This window comes from Strix aluco, chromosome Z, assembly GCF_031877795.1.
Source record: "Strix aluco isolate bStrAlu1 chromosome Z, bStrAlu1.hap1, whole genome shotgun sequence".
NCBI classification, from domain to species: Eukaryota; Metazoa; Chordata; class Aves; order Strigiformes; family Strigidae; genus Strix; species Strix aluco.
This window is the reverse complement of record NC_133971.1, coordinates 75,578,465-75,603,678: the sequence shown is the minus strand read 5'-3', so window position 1 is coordinate 75,603,678 and position 25,214 is coordinate 75,578,465. Positions and strand designations below refer to the sequence as shown.

Below are 25,214 nucleotides of genomic sequence, written 5' to 3'. Positions count from 1 at the left end.
TCATGATGTGTGATGAAAACTACCTGCTTGGTGGCTGTTCCAGGTCTGAAGGCCCTGCTGATGAACTGTGGGGCAGAAGTAAACAGTGGGTTAGATTTTTTTGCCAGTCTTCGTTATCCATGATAGTTTACAAAGAATGTTGTCTTCTGAAGAACTAAAGACCTTTCATAGATAATAACCATTTAAAGGCACTGGTGATACTTTGAGCACTGAACCAATAAGGGACCTGAAATACCATAAGTCAAAGTAGACCTTGGGAGACCAAGGTAGAGAGGACTTAACTGATTTATTTTTTTTCCTTTTGCAGCTTTTGAAGCTGCACCTCTCTGGGCTCATGTGGCCCCTCTTGCCATCCAGGCCACATGGCCCTTGTGAAATTGCTCTTTCCTGCAGACCCTGAGACAGAACTAATACAGGTTGTGCAGAGCTGTACACAGCATCTGACACAGATGGGGCTGGGTGGCAAACACCTAGTCAACAAGTGTCCAGAAGAGGTGAAGACTTGATCCTTCTGTCAGCATTAGCAGAGCTAACACTACCCCTCTGCAGGGCTCCAGTGCTTTGCTGAATTGGGCCTCAAAGGGGATGGTGTATATCTACAAATGCTGGGCAGCTTCTGGGCCAAACCAGCTCTTCAAGGCTGGGGGAAAAAAGCATTAAAGATTTGAAGTGAAGGTGGTCCCGCTGGGAACAGGGAGTCACTGTCTCAATCCACAAACCAAATGCTACAGGACAGAGCATTGCTGTAGGGACTTGGAGCAGGGCTTTTTACAGCTGCAATTTAAACAGCAGAGGAGCTCCATCCTTTTCAAGATAAAAAGTTTTGACCACATCTCTTTTCTCTTTCTGTGGCTGATAGCATGGTTCAGTTACTGCTCTGATGTGAAGCACTGGGTCAGTGAGTACTAGCAGCTTCTAAAAATGAGTGGTGCAAGAAACAGCAATCCCCTTGTGCCATGCCTGTTTGCAGTGGTGCAAACAGACTTTGCACACATACATACACGCACATGCATGGTTGCTCTTTCTTCTAACAAATGCCATCTAATAAAAAATGCTACTTGGCAAAGCAAACAGAAGAGGCAGTGTGGTGTGGGAGGCAGAGCCCCGGTCTGCAAGTCTGGAGGTCCAGTTCTTCCAGGGGTTTGCAGAGTGACACCAGGTAAGTCACCGCAGCGCTCTGCACTCCTGGTGCCCCCTGTAATTAAATCGCTGGCTCCTCGAAGTAGAGGCTGCCTGTGTACAGCTTTGAACAATGAGGTTTTGATCTTGTTTAGGTCCCTTGGCACTGCATTAATACTATTATATTAATCATATTATATGATTTACTGCCATATCACCAGGATGGCTTTTAAGAAAAATGACCCTGCAATGAAGGGACAGAGCTGAGGATGGCAAGTTAAAACTTCTAGTCCAGATTTCTGTTATAATATTGAGCTTAGTATTTATTCGTTCAGCTGGCATAAAACCCAGGCTTGCACAGGTTAGCTATCAACGAACTAAGATTTGTAGAAATTCTCTTTAGATTGCTCCATTGCTGTTGTTATTTGTCTCTGACTGTGACACAGGTAATCCATTTAAACTCATGTTGAAAAAGAAGCTACATAACAAAGGGAATATAAATTACCATTCCTAAGCAAATGGTTCTCTCACAGGGGTTTGAAGCTGAAAATGAACAGGCTACTCAGCTGCAGCGAGGAAGAGAGGGGAGTTGCAAAGAGGGCCCACTTGGCAGCTCTTGGCACATACGAGAACAGAGGTTTCAGTGTCCCTGTTTTGGGTTGAGATATGCAGCTGAACTCCGTATCATCACTTCCTTTGTCATCTAAGATGGCATCTGTGCTAGGAGAGTGTGGACAGCAAATACCCACCACCCCATGAGCCCTGACACAGGCAGCTGTGCTTTTCGAATTGGTCAGTAGACTCTGGGTTGGGATATTGGAAAAGCCTCCCTGGGTCATCCTCACACGGGCCTTGATTGTTTGAGGTGCAGTTGCTGCTGCAGTTTGACAAAGCTATGGAAGTGAAGTTTGACATTTGTGGAACTGAAACCCAAGAGGAAAGCAAACCATGGAAGAGTGTTGATTGACAGCCAGCTGAACATGAGCCAGCAGTGTGCCCAGGTGGCCAAGAAGGCCAATGGCATCCTGGCTTGTATCAGCAATAGCATGGCCAGCAGGGACAGGGAAGTGATCTTGCCCCTGTACTCGGCACTGGTGAGGCCACACCTCGATTCCTGTGTTCAGTTTTGGGCCCCTCACTACAAAAAGGACATTGAATTACTCGAGCGTGTCCAGAGAAGGGCAACGAAGCTGGTGAAGGGTCTGGAGCACAGGTCGTACGAGGAGCGGCTGAGGGAACTGGGGTTGTTTAGTCTGGAGAAGAGGAGGCTGAGGGGAGACCTCATCGCCCTCTACAACTACCTGAAAGGAGGTTGCAGAGAGCTGGGGATGAGCCTCTTTAACCGAGTAACAAGCGATAGGACAAGAGGGAATGGCCTCAAGTTGCGCCAGGGAAGGTTTAGACTGGATATTAGGAAGCATTTCTTTCCAGAACGGGTTGTTAGGCGTTGGAATGGGCTGCCCAGGGAGGTGGTGGAGTCCCCATCCCTGGAGGTGTTTAAGAGTCGGGTTGACATAGCACTTAGGGATATGGTGTAGTTGGGAACTGTCAGTGTTAGGTTAATGGCTGGACTGGATGATCTTCAAGGTCTTTTCCAACCTAGACGATTCTGTGATTCTGTGAAATAAATGGCTTCTGGGAGCTTGGCCTCGCCGTGTATGTGGAGCCCTTGCTCTGAGCTGACAGCAAAGTGGCACATGAATGTAGACAGGCAGGTAATAGCTCTCCTTCCCTATTCCAGGTTTGAGTCTGAAAGCCCTCTCTTGTTTGCTGTATCCTGCTGTCTCCTCCATTCCTTGTCATTCTCTCACACAATTCCTGCAGCCTTTTCCTTTTCTCTCTTAATGATCTGAGCTCAAGTCATGATTTAGATTCTGTATGATTGCCTCCTGTTTGCTGTTCAGGAAAACAAAAGCTGAAATGTGCTTTGTTGTGGTTTTCCAGCAGTGGCAGTGCTTTGTCCTGGTTACAGGAGGGTGGGATAAGAATGGTGTCAGTGTTTTGACCTTCAGCAGGTTCTTCATTTACTGTGATGAGACTAGTGCTCCATATGAGATACATGCTGATACTTCTCTCCATCTTAAATTTTAATGGGTAGTGCAATGCAGATGTTTCTAAGCAATGCAATACTTGCTTTTCTTCATCGACATGGAAGGAAAATTGCATTATTTGGTGTATCTTAATTCATGTGCAGACCTATGCTACAAACTATAGCTGCTACTTTCTTCCATTCACTTGGAACACTGATAGACAAAGAGTGACAGCTTGCCATAATCTTCCTGCACTATTTTCCATACATAGGGATGATTGAAATGACCTTATCAGTGATTTATGATACTTGTTCTGATGAGTCTGTTAGTGGGAAGATACAGATTATCCTGTAAACGAAGTACTGCTTTGCAAAGTATTCTTCTGTTGAGAACACAATGCCATATGCCACATCATTGCACCTTGTGCTCCACTGGCTCTACATGGAGCACTTTGAAACTCAGGAATTCAGTACTGGGCATTCACGATTCATTAGAGCAGAAACAGTAAAGAAAGATCCTAACTTCAAGTGCTGATGGTGAGGAAAGGGTAGCTCCTTCCTATAACGTAGAAATGTGTTTGAAACCTCAGTAAGAGTCCCAGATCTACTAGGCAGCACAACCAGGCCTTGTTTTCTGTATTTCCTTACTCTCTTCCTTTTTCTTGTGTCTTTTTCTATATAGGAGAGACCCCAACCTCAAAATATGTTCTTTGGATGTTGGGGATTTGGGTTTGAATCCCCTTACACAGAGGAGAGAACCAAATGGGGGATGCCACAAACTGGGACAGGGACTCAGTGCATGGCAAGTGGCGAGTTTTAAGATGAAAAGACATCACCTCTACAGTTGAGGTACTTCAGGGCTGGGCAGCAGCTGGTTGCAGAATCAGTTACAGACTGAGGCTGGGCTCTAGTTTCCACCAGAGTCCCACTCTAGATGCTGAGATCTTTCCTGAATTCAGGTGCAAGGGTTGAGTGTTTTTAAAGAGCTCTTTTTGTTAGCTTTCCAGATCAGTGAGTTGTTGTCCTTTCCAAACCAGCCAGGCTAAATGCTGGATTCCTTTGACACTCTGTACATGAAATCTGAAAGAATTACCAAGCTCTGGTTTGAGGGAGTTGAGCCCTGAAAAAAACAGCTCTGAAATTCTTTTTTAAAATGTGCTTTTTGTTCCTCCTTGAGTCTAAGTTTATCACCTGCAAAATAACAATGATACAAGTTCAGATATCATACAATGAAATGGAGATTCGTTGTCTGATGGTCATTTCTACTCAGATCCTGAAAGTCTTACTCTGTGGAAAAAGTCTTATAATGAAAAAAACAAAACAAATTTGTCATTGGAAAGTAAAACCCAAACATTCTGAAATTATTTTTATTTCTATCCTGTGAACAATCTTAGAAAAATCTCTGGGAATAAAAGATGTGAATGGCTCAGCCTCCTGATGCTGAGGAGTGTAGGGATATCTGCCTTTCAGTGTGAGAAAGGGGACCTTTGGTAATTAAGTGGATGTACAATCTGTCCAGGGATGATCTGCTCAAAGCCTTACAGTGGTTTAAAAATCCTAAAGAGAGAAATCTTACTCTTAAAGAAAATCTCTGTTTGATGCCTTTGCCCTATTAGTCTGATCTGAAGGTGTTTGTACTCCACCTGATCCCTCTGCTGACACACCCTCTCTGTCTTGATGTGGAGGCCAGAACTCAGAATATGTATGTGTCCCATAGCTAAGCAAAGTATTTATGAATTAATGTCATTGTATGATTATTAGCTCAGCTGGCAAAGGCTCCTTGGGGGGGTATGCTCAGTAATTCATCCAATTCTGACATTTCGGTGGCTGCACCAATAAAAGGTGTCTTTCCATATTCATAGGTAAGAAGTCCAATGCTCAGTTAATTCAAAGCTGTTCCAGTGTGCAGCCTGACATCCTTGCAGATATGCAGGGGTGGAGATTTCACATCCTTATGGGCCTTTATCTCACTAAACAAAAATACAGAGAAATTTTCCTTTTATTGCTAATATGCTGTAGACAGGTTACAGTTTGCCCCTGAAGTGTGCTATTGAGAAATCACATATTAAACATGATTAAATTAATGTCATTGTGCATTTAAGCTCTTACAGAATAGTAAGTTAACGTGTGCTGATGTTGCTATACACACTCGATGTACAAGAGTTAGTTTTGAGTATTCCCAAAACAAAGAGTCATGTTTCAGGAATGTAATAAGTCAATAAATGTCTGGTTTATAAGCCTGCTTCATCTTGTGATGGATAGCAAAAGGTGCTTTACGTGTCAGCCCCAAACGGGCATGCAGTGAACATACTATCTTCTAATCTAGTGAGATAAAGCCATCACAGGGTGGGATACTTGAAACTGCAAGAGGTTTAATTGCACTTTGCATCTGGGTGTTGGCAAGGAGGGCACTGCACATCCTTGTTCCATGCTTTCTTGCCCAATCTCTGCTCCCCTCTGCCAACTCTTGTCCCTGTTTCTGCTCCTCTGAGGACCCCAGAGAGGCCATGCCAAAGACTTTGGGGAAGACAAGGGTGTCTGCAGTATGTTGTGCCTCCATTCTAGTGGTCCCTACTACCTTATCTTTTAATGCAGATAGATATATACACTTGCCTTGTGGAAGCCCTGTCATGTTTAATTGGCATAAATATAATTTTTTTTTCTAGATGCTGAACACTCTGAGTTTGGTTGGTGGGGTTTTTTCAGTTTTCACAGCTGCCCTCTCTGCAATCTCCGAGTGTTTTCCTGTTTGCAGGAACAAGAGCTTTGTGACCCAGTTGACGGCTATTTTGAGAGAAGTACAGATATCTTATGTATTAAAACTGAATGTGTAGCCCAGATGATTTACCTTCAATATCTGAGAATACTACAGAATGTCCCTGTCCGCCCCAGTTTATCTGAGTGCATGTTCTTTATAGTGATTTATTGTAAGATGTTAATGCATGCCTTGCTCCAGAGGCTATCCTATGTGGAAAAAACTTAACTTTGATACAAGTCCAAATGTAGCTCATTCTGTATGATCATACTTAATCACAGTGGCTAACAAGTCATCAACCACAACCAGACAACTGTGAAGGAATACTCCTGTCCAAGGCAGATGGAAAACACTAGTGTGTCGAAAGGCTGAGTGGTTCTGGAAATACTCTTTAAGCACCAAGCAGTATGTGCTGTCTTTTTTTAAATAGGCATAGCAATATTTAATTTTCATAGCATCAGTTTACCATTATCAGATTTGACAGCCAGTTGCTTAGATCTTTACCAGAATTGACGGTGCAATTAAGAAATGGTGAAGGCTAAGGCAATCATGAAATTACACAGGGCATGAGCTGAAGGCCTGAAATGAGTTTTCAAAGACCCCTTAATTGTGGCCTGCTCTAACATAGGAAAAGTCAGACTTGGCAAACTAGTTTTCTTTTACCAGAGGGCTTGTGTTTGCTTTTCTGGGGGAACAGGCATGGACTGGGTTTGGATGCAATGAAAAAAAAAATGTAGTCAGGGCAAGGCTGGCTGTGTAAAGGTGCCTACACCAATTATCACTTTATCTTACAGCTGGTTTCTCCCTAAAGGTGATGATTCACTGCTTTTAAAGGAGTTGACATAACACTACTGAATCTGAATATTGAAACTGCATCAGATTGTCCCAGTGGTGTAACTGAGGAAGTAGTATCAGCCAGTGGTGGGAATTTCATCCCAAGATGTGACAGGAAGAGTCTAAGTGGAATTACCCTTGGTCGTGGCAGCATCCAGATGGGTCTGGACTAGGGGAAACTCTCAGGGGAGTTTGCAGAACTGAGGAGTTTCACGGAAGAGTGAAGGCTGGCCCACTGATTCCTGCCAGGTACAGAAATGTATAAACTTGGATGATCTATTAGGTTAGGTATCTTCCTTCTGTCATTCTGTGTGCCTCCTTCAGCAATTTGCTTTGAAATCCGCTTTAAGGTATGAGCAAACAAAACTTGCTGTGAGGCAGAGTGGGAGCTGCACCTTATCAGCTACTCCACAGGAAATGCCCATGGCATGGAGGACGTACAGACGAAAAACCAAGCTGCAAACATTTTGCATTTCTCTTGCTTAATTAATCAGAGCATGCTCCGCAGAACTGGAGAGGTGGCTTTCAGCCTTCTCACACCCTGCTAAGAATTATACAGGCTTCTCTCCTGCTTGACAAGTGGTTCCGTCATTAAACTGTGACACCGAGTTGCATTCTCCTGCCTCAGACTTTGTTGGGAGCTTGGTCCTACCAAAGGTGACAAGCAGTGACCAAAGGCCACTCTTCTGGTTGAACTGAGGATGTGCTGCTTGGGCCAAGCCAGTCCTCCTTCTGCACGCATCCAGAGCTCCTGACAGCTGGAGAACTTACAACAGCAGGGAGCACGAGTTTAGATGGCACCTGAACGCAGCATCACACAGATCATGATTTGGACGTAGGCACCTCAGTTCTGTCCACACCCTGCTGGAGGTACGTGTTTTATTGGATTGTACCCTTAGGTGTTGTTTCTAGTAACAGAGTCACATATGTACATCTATACTGTTAAGTAGGTAATTAAAAGGATGACCTAAGTAAATGAGTTTCTGTAGAAGGATGACTTGTCCCAGACTGACACCTACTGAGCCATACACAGCAGTGGCCAGCGTTACAGCACCAGTATCTCAATACACGACTAAGGCAGTTTAATGCTGGCCTGCCCGGGGTCCCTGCAGAACAAAAGGCAGAGCTCTGAAAATCAGCGAGGACACCAGCCTCGTGGAAAGGTGGTTTGAGGCACGTTTCCTGGAGAGAAACAGCTAGTGGCTTCTTTTCCGTGTGGGACCGGTATCTACTCTGATTTTGCTTCAACACTTGATGAAGTCCTTCTGTCCCAGCGACAGCCAGCATCTGATTCTGCAGTTTTACACAACGGTCACTTCAAGCAAAGTAAACCAGGTGCAAAATACAGAAAATAACAACTCAACCCTCACCAAAATAATTTTGAAAGCAGGAAGGCAGGAGAAAGTCAATTTCCCTCCCACCCCCTTTTTTTTTCCCACAGTAGTTAGATGGAGTATTTAGTCTGAATTAACCAAAGGAAAATAGATGTTGCTACAAGTTGCAGGCCTTGTGGTCTGGTGAAACTGAATTCACCATGGGTTCAAGTGCTGATACAATGTTACCATCACCCCTGAGAAAGATCCCTGAGAAAAGGTTCCATGAAATGCTTCAGCCCGGATAATAAAGGAAATGGGGAGACTTGATGGGTCCAACCTGTCCTCAGACCTGTCTGATCTTTGCTATGGCTGTAGCAATAACTTTCTTTTTAAAGGAACAGGTATCAACCACCTTTGGAAGCTGTTCAGGTCAGTTAACAAAAAAAACCAAAACAACAAACCAAAAAACCTCAGACCATGATTTTATTTTGTCAGTGACAGCTATTTGCCTCTTGTCAGCCAGATATGCAAAAAAAAAAACCAAAAACCCAAAAACCCAAAATCAAAACAAACCAAACCCCAAACCAAAAACCAACAGATGAGATCCCTCAACTGTGAGCTAGGAAGGGCTGCTAATTGAGAATGTGATGCCCCAGACTAAAGGCTTGGCGTTCCACTGAAGGGGACTGTGACTACCAAATTGAAAAATAGTATTTGTCTTAAAAAAAAAAAGAAAAATCATGATCCTTTTTAGTTTGGTACATTCTTGTTTCTGCAGTGACATACACAGGCTTACTGAAAGGACAGCTCAGGGGTAAGAACAGAAATACTCTTTGTTCCCAGGAATCCTGGTTTTCTAATGTGCTTCTCTGGCCCTGCTACGTTCTACCTCTTCCAGGACAGTCTTATCCCCCGCCTGCAGCTCCAGCGACCTCATCTGTAGAGCCAGCACAGTTCAGACACTGCCTCTGGAAAAGTTACAGCTGTCTTTGGTTAGCAGCTCTGTGGTCTGTGGCAGCCAGCCCCAGACCAGGGGTGTCACACCGGAGAGCTGAGACTCCCAGAGGCACCAACCGCTATGGCAGTGGGAGACCTCTGCTCACCTCCCTGTTCGGGTGACTGGGAATGGTTCAAGTGAAGCAGACAAGACCACAAGGTATCACTTTCCTTCCTAAAGGAGACTCTCCATAAGCTGCTGCCTGAGTTTCTTATGCCTGAGGTCTTTTGTTCAGCTTTCATGAAAAACATTTGTTATCAAAATGTATTTTATTCTTAACAGGGTAGTTAGAATATTATGGGTATCCCTGATTAACATTTCCATTTTCCCTTGCAGTCACAGAAGTAATTTCATCTTGCTCCATCTGTCAGTGGTCAGAGGCCAGGAAATTTTACTTTAAGGTTTGTGAAAAATTGATTTTTACAAAAAGAAACGTTTCTGACTAAAGAAAAATGTCTGCTAAAATGAGCAAGAGGTCCAATGTGAAATATATTTCAAATCTGGTTCAGCAAAAAACTCTGTGATTAACTGAATTAGGAAAACTAGAATCTTTTCTTTATGCCAGGTAGAGCAGATGGTGTTAAAATTCCTCCTCTGCTTGTCTGGAGCGAGAGCATTTCAGTTCCAGCAGTCTCTCCACAGTGTCTGCAATTGTACGCTCACCATGCACCTTGTTATCTCGGGTGCGGATGTTAACTGTTCCACTTGCCTTCTCCTTTTCACCAACAACTAGAAATAACCAAGATGCAAAGGAATTAACATTTAGCAAGCTCTTTTTTTCTCCAATTCCCTTAAAATTTAGGCGGACTAAAAAATTCTAAAAAGCTTACCAACCAACACATCAAATCCTTCTTTGCCCTCCTCCCAGCTCCCCCCACTCATATCTGTAACAGCCAACAGCCTTATTTAATCTCGTATCATTTAATAGGTTTTAGTATATTATGAACAGCAAGTTAGCAAAATATGAGTAAAGAGAAAAGTAAAGTTATTAAGTCCAGCTTGACCTACTTCTTATTAGAGAGAACCATAAAGTCAAAATGAGAAATAAACATGGAGTACTCCACAAAGATTAGAAAGACAACTTGAATGTAAATAACCAATAGCTATTTGTTTTCTTTACAGAGACAGCAAGACAGTTTACTGGAAAATCCCAAAGCTATTTCACTTAAACATTAAGATACAGATACCAAGATAATATATGTGTATCTTATTACTAATACAAATTTTGCATAATATACTTGGAGGTTGCTACAGGAGATTGTATTTTTCTGGTACTCAGTCTACATTCAGTGGGACAACTCTTTGAAACAACCTCTGAACATAAATTAGGTGCGATTTTTTTCCCTGATAGGCTGACCATTTGTTTGTGGTCTTGAAGGTAAAATGTGGTTCTATCTTACCTGTATCATATGCTTAAAGTTCTAAAGAACAAAAGAACTTTACTCATGATTCTATCAACTACTCTGAGGGTAGAGTTTCTCTGTCAAAGGCTCCTTCTACTCTAATGCATGCAATATAGTTTTAGGGTCAATGCTAGAGCCTCAATTTACATGACATGACTAACATGGTGCTTCAAATCACATACTGCAGGGTCAGTTTCCAATTGTCCCTGCATCATGGAATAGTCTTCTCCTGTGCATGCATGTATAGCTCAGAAATGCCCCACAGCTGAATGCAGTGAAAATAGGGTATTTCTTCTGCTAAACTTGAAACAAGAGCATAAATTCTTGGGAAGCAGTGTGGAAAAATCACTTAACAGTCTGTCTGACAAAGAGCAAGAGATTTCATGTAAGTCTCCACACTGCTGACCAGAAGACAGCAAAGACCCTTTTCTAAAGCAGCAGTAATGCCTTGGGCCACAGTGACCTCCTTTCAGTGAAGCTATACAAACCAGGAATGTCTATCATGTAGGCAGGAGAGGCTCTCTGGAATGCAGACTCTTGAGAACAAAAGTGACCTAAAACACTGACCACCACTCTGCCTTGCTTACAGAAGAAAGATCAAATCCTGTAACCTATGCAAGAAAGTCAGCCAGGATAAGGTAACAAATGCACTATACATTACCCAAAATAAAGTTATACTGTGCAAGCTGAGCATTTCTGATCTTCTTGTTCAGTGTGCACCCAGGATCTACGTCAACATCCGCCATTAATCCAGCATCGTGGAAGTGCTGCCTCACCTAGGAGAAAAAGTATTTAAACTGTCACTATAGGTATTCATCACAATGAACTACTTATGACTTGTAGACTTAAGTCAGCCAAGCTTAAGTCTGACCCCTAAAACAAAGGCACCGTCACTGGCTCAAGCATTGGAGATGAGCCCAATTCAAGAAATGAAAACAGGTCAGCTACTATGCAAGTACATACACACTAAATAACTAAGCACTGATGTTAATATCTAATGTTTTGAGCTGAATAGTGATTTGAGTTTGATATTGTGAAAGGCAGCAGGATGACAGAGCTTTCTAATTAGAAGATTTTTTTTTTCCAGACTCTTTTATGTATAGTGGCCTTGAAAGAAATACAGCGAAAGGTCTGCTGGATGCTAAATATACAAAGACCCATCTTCATCTTTCTTACTGCTTTTGCTAGATGCGGCCATGGGAGACTAGAACCTGAAGGGTAAGACAGCTTCTGAGCTAGAGAAAAACACTTAAGTTTTCTAAAAAGAAAAGCTTCACAAAGATCAGCATTTGTTGTTTAGATACACAAAATCTATTTCAGGCCCTCTTTAAGATACATGTACAACTTCAACAGCTAATTGTCACTGTAACATAAAAGTGATACACTGTAATATGCAAAGATTTACAACATTTATGTGGGACAAATGCTATTAATCATTAATAACCAAGTATCTCAACTAAATACAATATACTGAAAAAAAAAGCCCCAAACCATATACGTCACCTTTTGAGCATACTCATCACACGTTGGTCCCACTGGTACCACCATTACCTGCTGTGGGGACAGCCAGAGTGGCCTTCAATAAACAAACAAAACAAGTTTATATAGCTTTCAATTTTTTTTTTTAGTATGAAAAATTCTATTAACAGCACTAAAATCTACATGAGAGATTCATAAAGCCAGCTGCTTAGAGTGGGTTCAGATATGATGACAGCCCTATACTTGTTACAATTTATTTCCCAAAAAGAACTGAGTGTCTAAAAAAATTGCAGTGTGGACAACAGTGCTTTTTGACCTGAAGATTCAAGCTGTGTTTTACAATACACAACAAATCATAATTAAGTTGTTGAGCTTATTACTAACTAATCATGGGAAAACATTTACATTTAGGTCTTGTTTATAATCAGAGGGGTCACCCACATCAGGTATTACACTGCAGCAATGACTTGTTGCAAGGCAGCCCAGTTGCAAAAGCAAAGTCAAGAGATATATACATTGGATGGACAAGCTGTATGCTGCACCTGCATGAGTGGTATCATGTAGAGGCTACCATATCTAGAATTATTTAATATCTAAGGAAGGTGGTTCAGAAGGAATTGCCCTGTGGTACACCTACAGCATGTCTCTGTAGCAAGCAAGTAGAACCAAATCCTCTTGATTCTTGCATGCTTGGGGCTAATTTCTCTCAAATATAAAGCATTTGCTCAAACCAGAATAATAAATCTACTTTTCCATGTTACCATTTGCCTCCATAGTTTTCAGTTAGAATGGCGATCATTCTCTCCACAGATCCCAAGATAGCCCGGTGAATGATAACTGGTCTGGTCTTGTCATTACCATCATGGCTGTGAAGAAAGGTGGGGTTTTTTAAATGTAAGGTTTTTTCTTAATGTAAACTTATGCCTGCAAGTGACAGGAAAGTTAGATTATATAGCAATTAAAACCACCAACCTCTCTGCTTACCTGACAAAGGTGAGGTTAAATCTGACTGGGAGCTGGAAGTCCAGCTGGATTGTAGCACATTGATGGTAGCGGCCAATAGCATCTTTGATCTGAATGTCAATCTTGGAAACAAAAAGACACAAACTTTTACTACAGTTTAAGATACAAGCATGGCTCTCTGAAAGTAAACTCATTGTTTTAAGATGGAAGGTTTCACTCAATGCAGAGGAACTATATGTGGTTTTAGACAACATACTTCAGCCTACATTAGGACTTAAATGATTTGCAGGTTCTGACACAAAAAATGTTAGAGCTAAAACAGGGTGAGCAAGTAGAGACACATTACTTCAGGGGGGAAATTACATTTAGCACCTCAGACTATTTTTTGTGAGTTTCAATCTGGGACTTTCACAGGCCTTTTCACTGCATGAACTTAGCAGCATTTAAGTGCAAATGCAAGATCAGAACTGAACAGGTCTCTCCAAACCTGATATTTCTTCAACCTCAAACTGACAAACTTACACTCCTTTACTATACAGTATTTGAATATGTTGTACCTTATGTTACAAATTCAGGGCATGAACATGCAATGAGAATCCTACTGTTAAATAGTCCACTTATCAGTAGGTATCACATTAATCAGTGACACTTGTTCTGACTATGAGTATCTACAGTCAAGCCTATTCTTTATACTGCATCTTAGACTTTAATCTTGAGTACATTTACGATAGAAGTTAGAGAGAAGGATGGAAAACAGATTTATAGTGTCCTGACCTTATTTATTTATTGCATTGCTTATTTTACCAGTATAGCTGTATATTAGGACTGTGTGCCTTATTTTAATTTATGTATCAAACAGATTGGTGTTTTATTAACTGAAGTTCTAAATGTCTTTCAGCTTTGCATTCAGAAGCCAGAGTTTATCATAGTTCAGCTACTCACCAAAGAGCTTCTATCAAACTACTTACAACCTTCTTTAATTTCAAATCACCCAGTTACTGAGTAGAAGAAAAAAAAAAAATCCAAGTAGTTTACCCTAGATGTAGAGCTTAACTTAAAAATGTAACTTTAACTAGTTTCCATTAAAACCAATGCAAAATGCTACATGTTTGTTCACTTTACTTTGGCTAGAGTTTATTAGGAGCAAGTATAAGATTAATTAAGGTTAACAAAGCTTCCTGTAGATATTTGCTTTCTTTCAAATCAACCGAGGAAATTACTAAATTTTGTTTGCATTTCACATTATGAATGATTAGCTGCTATAACACATTTCACCTACAACCCATAAAATGAAATTGATTCAATCAGCATACAGAGAGAAATCAGAACCAGTTTACTAAATGACTAAATATAGACATAGATGTAGTATAGGTTTATTAGGGAAAGACTTAGAAGTAAGGCTCTCTGTCCTTATGCTCAAAGGTATCAGAAAATTTCTAGAAAGCCCTACTTAATCTGTGAAAACTGAAGAGACAGCTTTGAAAAAAACCAACAAAACCAAAACCAATGGAAAGGGCTTTTTAAAATACCAAAACCCACCAGCAACTCAATGCAGCTACAAAACTTTACCAGTAAATGCAACATTTTTCAAAAATTTTTTACCAGTAAGTTTGTTTTTCTCATGACTTAGGATTCACTTATCACCTAAAGGATCATTTCTAATGCAGCAATTGCTGTGGTAATACAGATCTTAGAGTGCCACCTTCTGTTCATGTCTCCCACTAAACCAATCGGCTCTGTTTAAGCAGCAGACAAATAGTTTATACAAGTAAACTGGGATTAATGAAATGAGTGTTAAAGCTGTGTGAAAACCAGGATCAGAGTATTATTTCTCTCTCAATTATTTCAGTTTATCTATCTAGAAAAACACAAAATTTCAGCTGTACAGTATCTTAAAATGGTATTAGATAACTATAAAAAGAATCCCTTTTCCTAATCCCAGCTTTTAACAATCTCAGGTTATACCAGGTCATCAGTTTAAGAATCAATTTTGTTCTATATCCTCCAGCCAAACCTAAACAGCACCAATGCTTTAGAAACTCATACTGACATTGAAAAATTTAGTTATAACGTTACATTGGAAGGGAATGTGCAGGACAGTAAGTGAAAAATAAAAGTTATCTTTACCAAGAAGATCATTAATAAAACCCTAGAGCATCACCATACTATTTTCTCCCCCTTGCTCATAATAAGATATGAAAAGCATTCCTTATGTATTACCAGCATTTAGCACCCACCTGTATTTGTTTAATTAACTTAGAGCAGAACGTTAACTAGATGGAGACTTTGGCTTGGTCAAGTATCTATTTGAAGTCATCTGGCAAACATTCTGCACAAGTAGATGCCCAACACTTGCCTTTCTGGGGGAAGTGACATTTAGCATCATTTTGTAAACACATGTAGACTTTGGGGGTTTTTCTGCTCATCTGCTATACTGCAAAGAACAGTATTTGCATGCTACCCCTACTGCCAAGACTATGGTAGTATCAATGGAAAGCAAGGAACAGATAACTTTTTTTCTGCCTCATCTAACAGAATTAAAAGCCTAACCCAGTTAGGGGTTAGCAGCATACTAACCTTAGGTCCATAGAAAGCGCCATCGCCAGGGTTTAACTCCCACTTCTCACCAAAGTCATTGAGGCTGTTTTCAAGTTGCTAGAGATAAGGGACACACACACTCAGTATTTCTCAAATCATTTGCTGTCTTTCCATGTTACAGATGTTACACGCTACAGATATGTGACACTACCAATTCTCATTACTCAGTTACTTCTGCAACTCATTTATTTCTGAAAATGGAAAGTTTTGGAAAAGCCCCAGCTAAAAAAAAAAAAAAAATCAATCCAAATTTAAACAAAAAAAATTAATGCATTCATTTTGGAAGAGGCCAAACAATCAGCATTAGCTAAGATGCAAGAGATTTTTATGCTAGATTCAGTCTGACTGAGAAGGGATCCACCCTGATACACTTAAATGTCTGTTCCTGCCCTATCTTCTCTCCAGCACTGTACCTGCAGGGCCTAACCCCACCTCTTTGATCTTGAAAGCAACCTGGCTTTTGGAAGATGCCTCTAAGTCTTATTACAGGGGCTGCCAGAATTGGTTCTCTTCCTCTTTTTTTTTTTCTAACTACCAAAAACATACAAGGAAAGAGAGGTAATTTGATTCTGACATGAAGACTGCTTCTGTATGGAAAGCAAGCTGTTTACAGCAGCCAGACTGAATTGAAAACAGTTATTAAAGTTATATTGTTCATGTCCAGCTGTCACTGTACCTCCCAGAAGGCAGTATGTTCTTACAGGATTTTCAGCTGCAGCCTTGCTTTCATATAAAAAGTTAATAAAACTACTGTTTACCTTTTCAGCTTGATTCCACACTTCAATATCTCCCAGGTACTTTTCAGGACGAGTAGAGAGATTCAGTTTAAAGGAAAATCCAAAGACATCGTACACAGTACGCAAGAACTGCAGACAACTCTTTATTTCCTCTTCAATCTTTGTAAGAATAGAAATAAAGTCTCAAATATGGAAAAATCAGTTAATCTGATTTTAATACCCAATTTCATTTAACAGCAGGCCATACCTGCTCCATAGCGCAGAATATGTGAGCATCATCCTGCTGGAACCGACGTACTCGAGTGAGTCCTGTAAGAGCTCCTGACAGTTCATTGCGATGCAGAACACCAAAATCAGCCAACCGTAATGGCAGCTCACGCCATGATCTTGGACGATGATCAAACATAAGGCTGAAGGAAAAGTTTATTACCTGAGGCTTATCCAGAATCAAAATTCTGCAAAGAACAGCCCATCAGAAGCAGCCAGTACCTAAGCAGATGCCCATAATGCCAATGATGTAATACAACCATCATTCACATCTAGTTTTGTCAGGAAAACAAATGCAGATATCCTTTTAGAACTGGTAGGCTTCCCCCACCTCCACAGAGAGAAGATAAAACAGCTCCTAAAACTGAGCATTAAAACCTGATTGCCTAAATTGCCACAAAATTGACAGTGCCCCAGTATCTATTTTCGATATCTATTTGGATACCGAGGTAAGCTTCAGGTCTAAAACACAGTCAATGTAATGATGGAAAAAAGGCATTTCTTGGTGTCTAAAGAGAGCACGTAGACAACACAACTCATAATTTCATCAGTCCTGACAGCATGTCACATCTGGATACCTGAAAATAGCCATCTTTACAATTAAGCAGGCAAAAGAAATGGGATTTTTTTTTTTTTTTTAAATCAGCATCATCTTTGGTAGGCTGTATTTGCTATGTATTTACCAGTGTCCTGGACAGTTCATAGGTTTCAGAGCAAAGATTTCTTTCTCCACTTCAAAGGAAAACATGTTGTCACTGTAATGCTGCCAGTGCCCTGAAGTCATCCACAGTTTGCTATTGAAAACATTTGGAGTGACAACCTCTTGGAATCCACGTTTTCGATACTCACTCTAAAACAACAGACCCAGTACATAAAATGACAAATAAAGCAAACAAAAGTAATGGTACTCAGCCTTCAATCTGCAGCTATATACAAATGCTGCCCTAAAAAAGTCCATGACTCAAGAAGAGGGAGAGGGAGATTCAAGTTGGACATGCTAGGATACATCCCTTCCCCCAAACAATTCCTCTGTAGTAAGCAAGAAGAACACGTTTCCTCCCTGCAAGCAAAGCAGCAGGCTCTAATTATTCAATGACACTTGATAGTATATTGCAGCCCAAATATAGACTAATAAGACAGACTTTAAATACTACAACAGGAAGATCAGGATTTTTTTTCTATACATAATTTCATAACACATAGTTCTACAAGGCCAAATCTAATAAGTTTATTAAAAAAAAAATCAATATGCATCAGTGGAACAGCTGTAGTGTGAGCTTAGCTGTACTATCAGATATCAAAGAATTCGTATTGTAAAGCATCATTACCACTGCTTTAACTGCAGGTATAAAGTATTGATAAAAACATAACTTAGCAAAGATTGTGACAAGACCAATTCAAAGAAAGCAGGTTTCTCTAGTTCCTTGGCTTATAGACTAAGAGATTAAACTAATTTGAAATGAAGGGCTGTTAATACCATTATATGTAGCATGCTGTTGTGTACTTTTCTAAAATTAAGCAATTTCTTCTACAAGATTTCCAAAAGACATTACTTACCCGGATGAACTCAATTAATGTATTATAAATGTAAGCTCCTTTTGGCAAGAAAAAACAGCTACCTGGGCTGAGCTCATGAAAGAAAAACAGTTCTTGATCCTGCAGAAAAATAGTATTTGAAAAACTTAGTATCTGTACACCGTCTTTTCCACTTAACATTCACAAATTACTACTGACCAGGCATCACTAATCAAAGTTTAAAAAAAAACTAAAAAAAGAGGAATACCATTAATCAGATACATTTTTCACTAGTAATTACATCTCCATCAATACTTATAGGGGAAGAAGACTGTTCAGTTTCCTGTTTCATTACTGATGCTCCAAAACTTCATGTTTATGTCTAACTCCTAACTGTACACCCACAGCTCCCTTTGTACATTGACAAGTAATGTTTAGTTCTGCTTCTGCAGCTTTCTAATTATTTGCACATGAACTGAATGTGTGAACTGTAGTTGGCTGATGTTGTGACAAACTGTGTACATGCTTGAGGGCAGCATATAGTGAATTCTTCTGTATATTTTCCTGATGTCCTAGCAGCAGACCTTGTAACCGTGTTCAGGACTACCAATTATCTGACTGTTTCTATCTGAAAAACAAAACCAAAAACTAACCAACCAAAAAAACCACAGAAACGTGTTATGGATTCTGAAATCACACAGAAGAGAAAAACTGTGAGTGAACAGGCTGCAGCAAACTGCATAGGAATGAGCATTGCCTGCAGACCAAATGTTCTGTTCTGATTGATCTGTGAATAAGGATGTCACCATGTTTAAAACAGTGAAAAGTCTAAACGGAAGTTATTTGCTTTAGGACTTTTGATGCTCTTCAAGAGAAAAGCACCCAACTTTCTGACTCAACTGAAAATGCAATCGTGTCACATCTCGGTTGTGGCAGCAAGTATACGCTGTCTTTGAGATGCTTCTAGTTATGAGGTTAGATCCACACAGTGCTTGTGAAATACGTTACCAGAAAAACTGTCTCACCCGCCCTATTTTTCTGTGATCTCTGCTTTTCGCCTCCTCCTGGAATTTCTCCCATTCCTTCAGCATTTTTCCATCTGGAAATGAAATTCCATAGATCCGCTGGAGGGATTCCATGTCAGCCTTGCCTTCCCAATAGGTAGAAGAATTCTGCAAAAAAACATGAAACAATGAAGGAAAGGAGGAGCCTCCATATTTTACTACTACTGTCTGCTATGGAAAGGCATTACTAATAAATCACTATACTTAATGTAGAACAACTAAGGCATATGGAGAGTTTTAATCTTAAATTCAGAGCACTGACTAGAAAAATCCAGAAAGATCAGGTGAATAAAATATGTAAAAATGGTTTCAAGCTCTCTCTTGTCTTTTTTTTTTAAGCTTATTTGCTCTTTTTGTAGCCATCCTATTCCAACTGCTTATCCACGCTGCTATAACCATCAGCTGACCAAAAACTATAAACTCTAATAGATACAGTTCAACCAAGCCTTAGGCCACACTCATGCTCCTATCTGTGCTGGAAGTACAGGCTCTGGCCACCTAGTTGGGCCTCACACCATCTGAATATGAATTCTAGCACCCAACCCTTCCCCAAATTTGTTACATTGAGTTTTTGGCCAGGTTACCCATTTTGTGGTACATCCTTGGATAAGCAACCATTGCATTGCCCAAAGACAGGAACACATATTCAGTGAAAACATTTGTCTAGGGCAGTTTCAGCACTTACCTTATGAATTTTTATGGTCTTTATCTTGCCAGTGTGTCTGACGTGAGGCCCTCTGCATAAATCTATCAAGGGACCACACCTAAGAATAGGAAAATATTCATTTGATATATTTCATCCTAGAAACTTATATCCAGTAATATTATGATGCATGTGTAATTACCTGTATACTGTTGTAGTTGGAGTATTGACCTTCTCATTCAGGATACGACACTTGAATTTATTATACTGAGAAGAAAAGCAACACATGTATCTGTTAACTCCTTGTTAAGCAAGAGAACTGGCCAGCAGTTTAAATTAATTGCAAACCTGATGCTATGCTGCATCAAAAGAGGATTGTAAAAGACAGACAGAAAGATAGTCAAGTAGTGGAGCAAGTTGCTCAGAAAGGAGGTTGTGCAGTCTCCATCCTGAGAGATTTTGAAGGCCCAACTGGACAAGCCCTGAGAAACCTAGTCTGACTTCAGTGCTGACCCCATACCCTGTCCACAAAATTGGACTGGAGCCCTACGGAGCACCCTTCCAACCTGACTGACGCTATGATTCTCCTGATGTCCTAACACTGAAAACTGAGTAACGTCTATCTCAAGAATGCCAGAAAATTATTTGCAGCTAGGTACTAAAGAGAAAGGATCAGCTTTTAGTGTCACTTGGACCTTCTCAGAAGTCCTCATTCTAAAACATGTTTTATGAAGCTTTCCGAATGCATCAGCACATGCAGTTATAGTATCACAGCATTTTACTAACAGCCAATATAGGCATATAACATAACTGCACACAATATATTGTAAATTTACATCTGTGGGAAATAAATTAAGAATGTGGCTTTAAAGATTTTGCCAAGGGCACCCAGGAGAGGAATGAGAATTCTTACAGTTGCAGAAAATCCAATGCACATTCCTAAGAACCTAAGAATTACAACCACTCATTTTTTTTTTGTTAAACATCATAAATGAGCTTATAAGAATATATCACCTTAACAAGTTAATTTGATTGACCCTCCTCTACCACAAACAGAACACGTGGCTAGTTACAAAATACTAAGTACATGATGCTAGAAACAACCTTCTGAAACAGCCTACCTTAAACATTTCAAGCAGTGTTTCCTTCTTAACTTCCAGTCTTTCAAAGGCTTGTTTTTCCTTCATTATCTTTTTGCATAATGTTTCCAAAGCAGAGAAGTCATTACTTGATACACCCCTAAAATAAACCCAGACAAAAAAGTGAATCATTCTTGCTTTCACTTGCAATTTCTGATCCAGTTGCAATGCACCAGCCTGTGGATGGGACACACTGCAAAGAAAAGCAATCTGCAGTAGTGCAGATGACTTTGTTCCAGGAACAAGCAGGTAAGAGAAATCTTAAAAATACAAAACCTACCCTTCCTCAAGGAACATGTCATAATAAAATCCATTTTCTATTGGTGGGCCATAGCACAAACAGCCACCATAGATGCGCTCCATAGCTTCACCCATTATGTGAGCGCTTGAGTGCCAGTATACCTAATGGAAGTAAAAAAAGTGGGGATCAGTCTGAATATGCACAACGCATTTCTGAGAATTCTATTTAAAACATTTTCTGAAATGCTTGCTTTTAAGGATACTTGATGCAGGTCCTGCATTAGAACAGTCTGCAGAACAGAAGTGACCTGCCCAGCAACACTCTCATCCTAAGCACCAATATTTCCAAAAGGCAACACTGGAAAATTGCTTACAGCCTGGTAGCAAATCATTCCTATTTTCAACTACTGTTGAAATAATTCAGTTATTGTCAAGAAGTCAGGAAACTAATTCAGAAACTTTTTTTTCTATGAACATCAATCAATCAATCAGCTCTGCATAAAGACCAAAAGGTGTGCTTTCAGTATAAAGCTGTGGTCCTAATCTGAAGATTTTATGCATGGGAAATCCTGCACAGAAGTAGAACAGTTCATAAAGTTAAAAATTACACTCCATCTTGTAGTACACCTCAAGTTTTGACAAATTAAAACCAGATCTATAGGACTTCAGTCTGCTTTTATTTGCACAGACCAGAAAACATAAATCTCACAGACACCATCACTTAGCCGATATGAAAACCCTAAGTTTGAATGCAAGACCTCTGTGATGAGTTTGACTGACAGCTTCTTGTACCAGATAATTTTTTCTAAAGACACTATTTACAAATTTACTGGATATCCACATTTATCTGAATGAGTAGCCAAAGTAAGATACACAGTTTTGCATGTACAAAGTAAAAGAGCAGTCTACTCAGTACATTTATGATTGTACATAGGCAGTACTTTTGTATTCAGTATTCGTTTCAAAGTCAGTGCTGAAGCGGTTGCTGAAGGTTGCAAATACAAAATTTTAATGAGAACAGACTTGACAGACTACAGCAACTGCTAGCAGACCTGGCTACAAATACACAGCAGAATGCACATTATCTGCAGTACTGCATCTCCTTTGTAAGGAACTATTAGAAAAGTAGATGTACCTACACAGCAAACCTGTTCCTATTTCCTCATCTTTTGAACACAGTAAAGATGCAAATAACTACTCGAGGCTGACTTTAATGCAAATCCAAGAGCAAACAAATTTTGGTAGAAGATACTCACTGCTTGAGCCTCTTCATCTTCAAACTTAAGCAGCTCTAAGGTACAATCCTCCTCCAAAGGACGGTCTAGATCCCAAACCGTCTTGTTCACTTTAGCAATAACAGTGTTGTCAGCTAAGCCCTGGCTACAGAATAAATACACAGTATATAATCTTTTGAAATCGGCAAGTAGAAGTTCCCCAAATTTGCCCTCCATGTTGAATGTCAGGAGTGCTCAGAGCGGGCACAATGTTATAAATTCTAAATAAAAGAGCAGTTTAGCCAGTCTTGAACATTCATGAAAATCCTACTCGCATCTCAAAGATGAAGGAAGAAAACTGCGTTGTATACTTGACATTCGTACATTCACTAACATTATTTAACTTAAGGCAGACACCTCAAAGTATTAACCTGACTTTAAAATCCTACTGTAATAAAAGACAGAGCTTCTCTGTTTAACATTATCAAATACCACTTCTGATGTAGTAACTTTACAGTTTCATCTCCACCTGGCAAAAACACTTCTCCTAGATCCCAAATCACAAAAGCAAAGGCCCCAATGACAAGGCACCTAAGCATGAAAAAAGTGGTATTACACCTCTAAGAACCATGAAGTTTTTGTAATTTTAACTGTCAGTGTGTCCAGTGTGCATTGTTCAAAACTAGTCCACAGCAAGTTTGAGTAACCTAGAGATGTAAAACACTCCTTTTGATGGGTATCTCCCATGCAGGTGAAAATGCAGTTAAGTGAAAGATACTCAAACTGTTAACTCTCTGAAATCAACTGGAACAGCACGCAGCTGTTACCTTCCCCAGGTCGATCCAAACTGGTTTGCATGTGCTAACATTCAATTTGATAGAGTAAATGTATTAGCAAATTAGTTCTTACTGCAACGACAGTACTTGCAGGGAAAAATATGCAAGTAATGTTTGTCTAAAAGATCTCAATTACATTCTTATTGGATTTCAGAAACTGTGTCTTCATAAGGCAAAAAAATTACACTCCAAAACTAAAACCCTATTGGTTACCTCCTGTTTCTTATATACAAGATGCCTTGAGAAGAGTTGAGATAAAATGACTAAGACAGAAATTATACATTTACCCATACCCTCACAGCCACAACCTGCAGACACAGAGCTGTCTGAAAATGACTGAGTGTATCACAGAATAGAATCATACCTAATTCCACAAGCGATTTGATAGGGAGTAGTCTTCCAAGATTCAGCATCAATCTGCTTGCCATCAGGTAATGTAACTTTAATAGGTTTACTGTCATTTGCAGCTCTTTCTGCAAGGAGTGCATCATGTTCAGCTTTAAGTTTATTGTACATCTCTAAACGCTCATTGATAAATGCAGGCCAGGGATTCAACTATATATAATGAATAAGGACAAGGGAAAAAAATCAGTAGTATTAGAGTAATAACACATTATGTCAAGAACGCAAACAGAATAGATATACTTTCCACAAACATCTATGTGACCATATCCATATATGTGCTATATCTAACAAATAATGATCAATATTACAGATTAACTTTATAATATTAATTATATGGTAATGTCAGCTTAATGAAAATTATTACTTTGAAATGCACAACTGTACACCTGTTTAATACACTACACATATGTTAATAAGCTACTGCATAGTTTATTAAACACCTGTTTAATAAGCTACACAAGGACAAAAATAAATTTGAAAAGACTGTTAAAGTTCAACATAAAAATAGATTTTTCTTATTACGTCAAAAAACCGAGGGAAAACGTCTACTCTGAGCCACCTGGACAGAAACTGACTCCAGCCTACACATCATGTAATGACGTCAGGACTATCAGCTTGGGCAAAACCAGGGTTATACAGCTATACAGTTGACTCAGGATTAGTGCTGGCTAGCAGCTGGCCCTCTCTCTGCAGTCAGAGGGACCTGTGTTTACCCACCATGAAGACGGAAAAGACAGCACCTTAAACAGGCTTCCCTCATCCCAGAGATCTACTCCCTACCTCCTGATGCAAACAGAGGCACAGTGAAAATCATCACCAAGCAGCAACTATGAAAATCTGAGCTGCTCTCCCATTACACCAATACATCTGGTGTGAAAAGCAACAAAGTCACTTCACGGCAAACTTTGGGAAATAAGAGAGAGTGGGAAAAGGAATAACTGTAACGCCAGATAAAATAGTTCAGAGGGATGGACTGCTGCAGTTAATGCCAGCAGTAACACAAGACAGCAACGAGGAGACGGCATCTTTCAAACCCCCATGGCCCAAGCGCCACTCACCTCCGTCCGCCCTCCATCGCCGGCCCCTTCCTGCATTTTCTTCTTTCCGCAGTCTGCCTTCTTTTCTTCCCCAGCATTTACCTGAGGTGGGCGAGCACCATTTCCTCATTCTCCAGCAGCCCCTCACACCTACGCCGCTTTAACCCCCCTCAGCCCCACAGACCAAGGAAGAGACCCGATCTCTTCGCCGCGGGAAAGCCCAGTCCAGCTCCCTGCTCTTTTACCTTCAGGTAAATCCCACCGCCTCTCAACCCTGCTCCCCCAGGAGCTGGGGGAACCCCCAGCGACCCACTTATAAGCGTGAGGCGGACGAGGCCCAGCTCCCTCCTGCCGCCAGCACCCGTCCTCCTGAGAGGGCTGCCCCCCCGCCAGGCCTGAGCCGGGAAGAAGGGGACGCCCCGCCTCAGGACACCCCCCGACCCGCGGTGAGGGGGAGCCGCGCTGAGGAGAGAGCCGGTGCTCCAGCGCGGCCCGCCGCCGCGGTGCTGGGCCCACCTGGCTGTCAGCGCCCGCCATTGCCGCACGCGGAGCCGCCCGGCGCAGCGGGGAAGGAGCAGGCAGTGCCCTGCGCAGGCGCCTCTCGGCCGCCGCAGCTGATGCAAC

At 40.7% G+C, this 25,214-nt stretch overlaps 1 protein-coding gene across 1 annotated transcript; it reads right to left on the bottom strand.

Annotated features, from left to right (window-relative positions):
- Window positions 1-8,518: 8,518 nt before the first annotated feature.
- Window positions 8,519-25,183, bottom strand: TARS1 (threonyl-tRNA synthetase 1). Its single transcript, XM_074812372.1, has 19 exons — window positions 25,107-25,183; window positions 24,612-24,692; window positions 23,513-23,703; window positions 22,355-22,478; window positions 21,139-21,260; window positions 20,841-20,958; window positions 19,922-19,986; window positions 19,762-19,840; window positions 19,038-19,184; window positions 18,055-18,153; window positions 17,181-17,347; window positions 16,478-16,640; window positions 16,252-16,389; window positions 15,473-15,550; window positions 12,917-13,017; window positions 12,694-12,798; window positions 11,957-12,029; window positions 11,115-11,229; window positions 8,519-9,779 (listed from the first exon to the last, which is right to left on the bottom strand). The coding sequence occupies exons 1-19, from the start codon at window positions 25,125-25,127 to the stop codon at window positions 9,631-9,633; spliced, it is 2,136 nt and encodes a 711-aa protein (XP_074668473.1). The 5' UTR covers window positions 25,128-25,183; the 3' UTR covers window positions 8,519-9,630.
- Between the last annotated feature and the right edge of the window lie 31 nt (window positions 25,184-25,214).